We start from the raw sequence: 9,767 nt of genomic DNA, 5'->3' as shown, positions 1-9,767 counted from the left end.
GCAGGTAGCAAACACTGATTCTTAAAAACTGAATACTGACTGAACTCAAGGCGATATACACAATGCTGACAGCTCTGCAAGGTGGTGCTCAGCAAGAGCAAGTGATGATTTTCATCACCAGCACACATTTCACATAGGTAACTAAGTACATGACTGCTCAGAAATCCTTGCAGTGCACTAACAATGCAATCACTTTTTAGAGTCATCTAAGGGAGTAGCGGAATTCAGCAATTCATAATTAATCCTAAAAGCACATTTTTTCTAGGTTTTTTTTTTTTGTGAATTTTTTTTTGGTGTGTCATTTAATATGAAGCAATCAGCTGCAACTGTCTAGAATTTAGGGGAATTTTTGCTTTTAACACTGATTTTAACATTTAACATTAAATGACTGCAGGGGCAATAGATTACTAGTTGAAAAAATGACAATTACAAGGGAAAGGCACATGCAAATGTCTTCAATGGGCAGTTCAGAAACACTTTGTTTTATCCCCATTTGTTTCTTTAACTGCCCACATTAAGGTACAGTAGAGTTTTGGGCTTCAGTGCGGTGGTTATTAAGTCAGCAAAAATAATTTCCCTGGTGTAAGAATTTAGTCAGGGGTTATTCCATTTTATGAATGTTCTACAGACTGTCACAGAACAAAGAGGATTAGTCTCAAGCATCTCCATAAATCTCCAACCATCTAGTTCAGAACATAACAAAAAGGAAGCAAAAAACCCCAACTTTAAACTTAAAACTAATTAAAGTGAAGTAAATTCTAACAAACCTTGCATCCTCCTCAGTTTGGCAACCTAAACCGGAGCAACAATGCAATCAAAGATCAACCACTAAGAAAAGAGTTTCTCAAAACTGCCTAGCCTCGGGTCCTACAGGTTAGGGTTACACCTGGGGAGTGCAGCTGGATTTTACAACATTTGGCACATTTCCCTGGATAGGAGTGTGAGATTTTTATCCTGCTTAGAAAATCTCTGCCAAAGAATGTGGATACTAATTTTAGAAGCACCTGCAGCTCATTATAGGTCAGCCTGACTTTGGTTTCCAAGTGCTGAAATCTAATTTTAAGATTGGACACAGGCTCTTAAATCACATCAATCAGAATGTTCTGTCTTATAACATTTTAATTTTCATTTTGGCCAAACATATACATAGTGATTATTATCCTTACTTCAGGTTATACCAATCATTTATAAATTGTATTTCTCATCAACCACTGAGCAACAAACCTATGGCTCATAATTGCTGGAAAATTGAGAGGTGGCTGAACAACTCTGTATCTTCCCATTGCTGAGAATTTCAAAATAAGAACAGTGGTATCAACGATAAAGAATAAAGAATAAAGTTTCAGTTCTGAGCCTTTTGAGGATTTGTTTAGAGGCACAAACAAAAAAAAGTTACTTGTACTGAACTAATGTTCCACTTCTGTCGTCTCTCCATTTAAAAAGCTTCCTAAAACCTGGAAAAACTTGCCCCTCTTGCTCTAAGATACTGCCCCTGAAAGAAACATAACCACATAGCTATTAAAATGGTATCAAGAATAGCTAAGTAATCTGTTCTTGGAAATTAGCTTTGCGTTTATGTGTTATCTACAAATATACAAGATGAGAATGACAGTGGCTAGAGGTTCATTATATCTGGCAGTATGTTAGCCTTTTTGAGGCTATCATGTTTTAAACATTATTTTAATAGTATAATCCCCATATTATGCATGGACAACCATAGTTTACTTGGCATTGGAGAAGAGTTCGTTCCTAGTAGCAGAGCTTTTGTATGTTTTAATTCACTCATATAAATAGTAAGATGACCATATTTCCCAAGGAGTATGCAGAATGTATTACGTTCTTTATTTTGCCCAGTACACAGTAACATTTCAACAGTAGCTTTGAAATTAAAATCAGGACTAACAAAACCAGCTCTCCCTCTTCAAGGTAGAACTCAGCTCCTCTATGCCAGCAATGTCTAGTGGGTTGCCTTCCCTGGGTGAGATCCAGGGCTATGTTACAGTAAACTGGTCCAGTGTGATATCACAGTTATAAAAAATATTCCATTCTGTATCAAAACTAGGCACATGCCTTATATTTATATGAAGAGAAGATCAACAGAGCTGAGCGTTTTTGCTCTCGACTATTCACCTCTGGCCTTCTACATGAGGAGAAAAATATCTTATGTTATTTCTAATTGGTAACTACAAGAGTCTAATTTGGGTTAGATGGTAGTTAAAAGGAGAGTGACATCACACTTGGGTCAGTATTGGTGGATATCTAAAAGCACAACCTCTCATTTGTATTGCTTTAAAATGTACACAGTATAGATGTAGATTAAAAAAAACTACCAATTTTTTGTGGTGTTGAACCAACTAGAAGGGATGATGCAAGGCTTTACCAAATGAGATCTATAGATACAAATTTCACTGTAGAGTATGTTTTAGACAAATGTGTCTTTTTCTTTAAGTAAATCCTACACTGTAGGCTTTTTTTTTCTTTTTCTTTCTGTAGTGGTAGAAAATGTTGAACAATTGTCCATGAGCATGAGCCAGCGGTTCATTGCTGATATCCCCAGAATGCCAATATTTGCAATGCAAACAGTCAGTACAATTTACCAGTTCTATGAAAGGCCCTGACATATCTGCCTCAAGGTCTGGAGGCTCTGCTGTATAACCACAAATAGTCTTTCCATTTTCATGTAACCTTTTGATACAGTGACAGCTGCATTAAGCTGCTTCTGCCTAGCAATTCCACATGCCAGGCTGGTTTAATTGGTTTTAATGCCACAGAAAAAGCACTGCTAGCAGAATACCATCAAATCATTTTCATATTGAACCTTCGTGGTCCAGCAACCTCCCCTTCAACCACAGCACCATTGTTTTTGCGAGGGACATATTCAAGGTCAATGCTGGTTTTGTGTTTGCCTTTCCCTCGGCTCCACACAAAAAGAAGGAGGAAACAAAATAAAACCACTCCAAGGAATGTGAAACAGCCCATAGCTGTGGACACCAATATTGTCTTAAGGTCCAGAGAGAAGGTGTTTGCATTAGTTCCATTGGAACTTGTGTCGTTAGAGTCTGTCATATACATAGGGGTCCTGTTGGCGTAAAGGAAACGGTCTGAAGTAAACCCTTTTACCGTAAGGGAGGCCGAATAAGTGTCGTTCCCAGCTGCGTTACTTGCAATACAAACATAGATCCCAGTGTCCTGGTCTTGAGCAAATCGGATCTCCAGGGTGCCATCTCCCAGCACAGTGGCTCTTCCATTTGATTTAGTTGTGATCAGCCTCCGACGTGGGGTAACCCAGGATATGGTAGGCTGTGGATCCCCGTCAGCATTGCACATCAACTGCACTGTCTGCCCTTCCTCCACTACCAGGTATTGCAACTTCTTATCTTGTATCTTGGGCTTCTTACAGGTGAAATAAAAGGAAAGAGCTGTGCTGTGAAAGTCTTTGAATGACCTCTCTTTTACACTGTCTGGGCCAGCACACATTGGTGGCTGGCCTCCAAACTGCAGAGTGGGTTGCCTCTGTAAAATCCAAAGGAGACGGCAGTCACAAGCCAGAGGATTGTTGTTAATGCAGAGGACCTCAAGGCTTTTGGGGGAATGGAATACATTCTCTTCCAGGGTTTCTAGCAGGTTTTGGGACACATTAAGCACACGTAAGAATCGGAGCCCTTGGAAAGCGTGTGGTTCAATGGTACGTAGCTGGGCCCCCACCACGTGGAGTTCCTGCAGGCGCACTAGATCTGAAAGCATGCCTGCTTCAATGGTGCTGATAGGGTTGTAAGAGAGGTTTAAATGTGTCAGGTAAACCAGATGTTTAAAAGCAGAGTAAGGTACTGCAGACAGGTTGGTGTTTGTGATGGAGAGAGAAGTAAGGTTGAGACCATACAGACTGTTGGCAGGCAGCATGTCTAAGAGGGGCCAGGCATCTATCTCTAGGTCTTTCAGGCGAAACAGTCTTTTAAAGGCATATGCAGGCAAAGCGTTAATGTTGAGCTGTTTCAGATGCAGACTGATGAGGTTGTGGAGGTGAGAAAGAGCTTCTGTTGGTACAGCTGTGAGGTTACATCTCTCCAGGGTGAGCTGCTCCAGGCTAAGGAGTCCACTAAAGGCCCTGTGTGATATATAAACCAAATCATTGTCCCCAACCTCCAGGAATTTTAGATTATGCAGATCTTGGAACATGTAGTCTAGCAAAATGACAATCTTGTTTTCACTTATATCAAGCTTTGTTAAGTTTGACAACCCAGTGAACACCCCAAGGGGGACCAGCTTCAGACGGTTTCCTTTCAGCCTCAGGGAGCGCAAGTTGAAGAGATTGTTAAAAGCTCCAGGCTCCACATTGGCAACTATATTGTCACTGAGATCGATCTCCTCCAGCAAAGGGTATGATGTGAATTCCTCAGGGTTGACGCTCTTCAGTCGGTTCTTGCTGAGGTCCAAGATTTTGGTCTCAATGGGAATGCCCTCTGGGATGGACATCAGACGCCTTCGGTGGCAGCTGACGGACTTGTTCTGTGCCGAGCATTCACAGCGGGCCGGGCAGCCTATGGTGGGGCCCATGAAGACTAGCAGCACAGCCACACCCAGGAACAGCTGCCAGCATGATATAGCTGTGTGACGCATGACTCCACCGATCCGGTCTAACCCTCCGTCACAGGCCTGTGGGGATGAGGATGGGAAAGAGGAGAAGTTACCTCTGCAGCAAAAGGAGATCTCTGCCAATTTTATAGTACCATTTCAAAGCAGGCACATGTATTTTCATTTGAAACAAACAAACAAAACCTATTGTGAATGGCAAGAGCAACAAAAAAGAAGATTTTCCTTCATTATCATTGGGCTTGTCGAAGGATCTGTTTATCCAGCATTTCCCATCCAGATGTCAGAGACAAAACAGCTTTTCTTACTGTAAACAGGAAAGGAGGTTAGGTTTTATTCTTTTCTCACTCTCAGTGGGTTTGCTCAAGATACTGCTATAACTAATGCAGAGATAAACACCATACACTCTGCAAATAAGGCTAATTACGTTTGTAATAAGTTTACAGCATTGGGCCTCTGTGAGGTGATACAAAACTTGGCTTTTGCCTTTCCTATTCACGTCAGTGTTTTAAGGCAAACCTTAATGATGTATTATCTTCAAGAAAAAGAGCTCCTTGACAATGAAAAGATTCCTTTTAACATTTATTGCATACATTACAGCTATAAATAGATGGAGCTTGATCGCACATATGCATACACAATGGCTCAGATGAGGAAGGAAGAACTGGTGCATCTCTGATTAGAATTTGTATTAAGGACAAATTGACTCTTTGCATTTAGTGCACAGAGAGATTTTATGCGATTTTTAGAACCAAAGACCTGAGAAGGGTTTACAGAATACATCTTTGTATTTCCAAGCCATGTAAACTACCTCTGAGTGAGAGAAAACCAAGATAAGATGAGCTGGCTGTGTTTAAGGAGCACAATGTCCAAAGAAGCCCAACAGATTCTGTGGAAATCACAATTAGTAAGAGATTTATTCATTCTTGCCTTCAGGTTAAAACTGAGGATAGTAGGAGACAAGGTAACCTCTATTAAGGCTGTAATTTGCAGGTTTAGTCACCAAAGGCAAGGGACTTTTTCAAAGGTAGCTACTAAACAAAGACACTCACTAACCCATTTCAAAGGAAGAAGAAGAAAAAAAAGAATAATGTAGAATTATGTAGGTGTTCATTAAAGGAAGGTGTGTCTGAGACACTTGCAGAGTAAGGCACGCTGCAAGCAAGGACTGTGGAAGTGCCTCAACCCCTGTGGTACAGCCAACTTGATGAGGCCAAGTGGTAGTATTGGGAGTTGGGCTTCACAACATTAATAAACCTTAGAAGGTACCTCAGGCCTTGTGAGGCCTTTTCTGTGTTGGTTAATTTGGGCTTCATTTTAATTGTACTTGTAAAATTATTTACATAACTCCAGCCTGTAACTTCCTCTCAGGTCTGGACAGATGACTATTTCCCACCTGGTCCTACCCATAATGACAAAATTATGCAATGGCCAGGCATTCACTGCCTCACCTGCATCTTTGGGCTTTGAGAATCATCTGGCTAATGCTTAAGAGGCTTTCAACTTAAATTTGAGTCAAGTTTTGTTCATTTGTGCACAGTCACACGGATCACATCATAAAAGAAATCCTCCTCTACACAAAGAAGGACTCATACATTTAAACAAATATGGTATAACTAAATTTAAGATCCTATCAGACAGTTATTTTAGCAAATAAGCTGTCTGAAGCACATAAAAATAATATTGAGTAAACCCCAGACTGATGAAGAAGGAACTCCCACCAGTAATTCTGCTGCAACAACACCGTACTGGCAAACAACTTGGTAACTCACCAAATCATCCTGCCTGAGACAGAACGGTTGCCCTCTCAGACTGTGGATGAACAGAAGGGTGGGATTCAACATGCAAGAAAAAGAGCAGATACTTGGATCTACTGATCTTATTGTATCATTAACAATCCTAAACAGAAACTGAGTGGTTTGGATTGTAAACATTATCATTATTGTAACTGGACCAAGTAATAAACAGCTGCTATGCTTTGACTGTTAAAAATTCAATTGGGTGAACAATAAATTCTCCAGGAGCTGCATAAAAATTGTGTTCTTTAACTGACCATAAATGAATGGTACGCATATTACTCCTCTCATAACTCAGTAGAAGAATCTCACTCTTCACTGTGGTGGCTTATTCTTTCCACTCTGACACTTCTATGCAGAGACTAATAATGTGAGGCAAATTGCATACTGGTTTTGTGATGTAGTCTGGGGACCTGGATGAAGACTATTCTGTATTATATTACCTACAAAAGCACATTTCAACTTTGTCCTAGAAGGATAACCTGCTGAGATTCATTTAGTTTCCCCCTTAAGTTGTAGTCTTGCAAGTAACTGTTGCTAGTTATGTCCAGCTGTGACAAAGGTTTTCAGAGATAAACTTCACTTCATTAGGCACTAAGTTAAAACTGGAAATCTATAGCGGTCTGTGAGTTAGGTGTTTGCAATGAATTCAGATCAAAGGGGCTTTCAGGTGCTCTGATCATTACTTTCAGAGCTCAGCCTGTGAGGTTAGTGTTTTCACACTGATACTTCTAGCACACAGGGAATTAATTTCCTACCTTATTCAGCTAACTCATGAAGCACAAAGTAAACAGGTTCAGTGGAAGACAAGCACCCCTGGAGTGTTTGTTTTAGATAGCAAAAATACGAAATGCTTTTTGCAGCTATCTGAGCCACTTGGTAACTGAAACTTCTGAGGAGTGTAAAGTAGAAGATGGACAGTATAAAAGATGATAAAAGGATTTTTTGACTGTTCCTGGAATAAAGAAAAGTAGTGTTAATAAAGCACTTCAAACATTAGCAGTTGCCTTCTGCAAGAGCATGTGCACACAGATCAAGATGAATATGCATTTATCTATAAGGCTGCGTATGTGTGTGTATGCACTTGTGGGCAAGCAAGATTCAGAACAGATTTAAGCTAGAGGAGATTAGACATCAATAAGGAAAAAAAATATATTAAATCACAAGTCAAAAAAACAACGATTACTTGGATCAATAAGTACAGGTTAGAAGAAAACATAAATTAAATGGATTATTTCAATTTACATTGACCCAGATGATACTACCATGCTTCTTGCTAATCACATCTGTGACTACACCCTTAGCTTTGAGCTGCTTTGTGCAAAAATAACTTTATCTGCATTATGCAAAAAATTTAACCTTACCTCATTGTACAAATAATGAACAAAAGGTTAAAAAGGTCTAGCAAAGGAAATATGGGCAATGTAAGGATTTCTGACTCCTTGCAGGACAAGGCGAATGTTAGAAGAAGCCTACAGTGAACTTTGACCAGCTATTGCATATGGTCCAGTTTGAAATTAATGAATGTGAAGCAGTATTTTCAGGACATGTCTGGTAACACCACTAGCAGGGCCTTCCTTGGACCTTCAGTGTGAGAACATTTTAAAAGATACATCTTCATCCCTAATGTATATTTTGTGTTAGTGTGATCACCATTGCTTATTATTATACATCCATTAAACAACAATGCTGCTGTTTAAAAATCTGAATGAAATTATACCATTAAAAGATATTTTCACTGCAAGATGATTTCTTGCAGTGAAAAATCATTTCCCACATTTCTTTAGACTTGTGGGATGTTAATTAATTGGTAAGCTCACTGGCACTGTGCTGAACTATCAGTGTCACTGTTCAACCTGACATCTTTCATTCCTTCTTAAACAACCAGCACCTACATACTTTATCCTTTGCCAGTATAGGAATTCCCACTAAACACCTGCAGGATTACCTCATTAACCCCCTTTGCATACCTCTGTACAACTTTTCTTCACTGTGATACATACAAGAAAGTAAAGTGCATGCATACAAGTATACATGTATGCATACATGTAAGCTAAAAGTATAATCTTTTTGCTCTGTGATTGTACTATGCCTTGCACTGTGGCGTACTTCTTTAAAATAATAGCTTGTTAGCACAAAAATTCTAATAAAATAATAAATAATTATGAACCGGCAGTTTTTATAGGCTTGAATGTGAATGAGAACGTGTAAAATTATTTTCCTGACCTTTCTAGGGTATTTATCACACTTTGATATACTCTGGGAAATGAAATATATCAAGGAATTCCTTTTTAAAAAATAAAAATTAACCAGCTACCTCCTTTTTGTCTTTCTCTGGCTCTGTTTCTTAAGTCCAAAGTCAAAAGTCAAGGTACTGGTGGCTAATACTCTTTTTCAACACAGGACCTCAATCAAAGTTCAGCTATGCAATTAAGAAAGCTTGTTAAAGTTGTTAATTAATAGTTCTGTGTGATATCACCCCAAACAGCCATCTCTACTCCTTGGAAATGCAAATCATTTTGCACAAAGTTCTGCAGCTTTGAATCTACTCATAAATACTTTACAAGAATGTGCTTGTATCAGTACACCATAGCTTTTAAATTGAAGAGGTATAATAAAAAATAAAAAGACCCATCCAGATGCTCCCTCTGAATACTGTGCAATTCTGAATATCATAGATAGGACTGTGTCAAGCCCACAGAATACTGTGCAATTCTGAATATCATAGATAGGAATGTGTCAAGCCATACAAATGTTATATATTGTATCACTTCTCCCTCTCCCTCAGACTAATTTTGAAGCCTTTATAGCTAAAAGCTAGAGTGCATTTGATCAGGCTCCTTTCCTTGTCCAATCTGATGCTCCAGTACTGCATGGGACCAGGCTTTAGCCAGAAAAGGTGCGAGTCAGTTCTGTTTCTGTCATTAGCTGAATGTTTGATGCTCCAGCTTGGCATATTTGATCTCACATTTCTCTCCCCTTCTCCTAGCCTTTCAGACAATTAAAAAAATCCAGTGGATCCCATCAGAGATGATAATTTTGCCTGATGTTGAGGTCACTTAATACTTTCTCTTCTAAGAGTCCCTTTTCAAAAATATAACTGTATTAAGTAAACTTCTAGGATGAAATGTTGCATGACAGGTATCTGACGTGTGCTGATTGTTCGCCTAAACGCTACCAGTTAATCCTGAGAAGCAGGTGAAGACCCTGTTTTAAAGGTGTTTTAAACTCTATCTGTCCTTCACATTGTTCAAGGCATAAAGCATCAATATGGATTTTTTATGAGCCTGTGCTCAGGGAAAGTAAATTGTCCTTCCTGTATAAGATTGGTTCTTTCTCCTCTTGCTTGCTGAATTTTAGCATTCCTATATTTTGGAGCAG

The 9,767-nt window shown here is 39.2% G+C and overlaps 1 protein-coding gene across 1 annotated transcript in view; it reads right to left on the bottom strand.

Annotated features, from left to right (window-relative positions):
- Positions 1-2,796: 2,796 nt before the first annotated feature.
- LINGO2 (leucine rich repeat and Ig domain containing 2) overlaps positions 2,797-9,767 on the bottom strand; it is a gene marked incomplete at its 3' end in the record, with an annotated part of 160,579 nt that continues 153,608 nt past the window's right edge. The window contains exon 2 of the mRNA XM_082335558.1: positions 2,797-4,653. Within this exon, the coding sequence (XP_082191684.1) occupies positions 2,797-4,653 (1,857 nt within the window). The remainder of the gene's footprint in view (positions 4,654-9,767) is intronic.

The sequence above is a fragment of the Platalea leucorodia genome, assembly GCF_965183815.1.
Source record: "Platalea leucorodia genome assembly, chromosome: Z".
NCBI lineage: Eukaryota > Metazoa > Chordata > Aves > Pelecaniformes > Threskiornithidae > Platalea > Platalea leucorodia.
The sequence above is the reverse complement of the archived record's forward strand: the minus strand, read 5'-3'. Positions and strand labels throughout refer to the sequence as shown.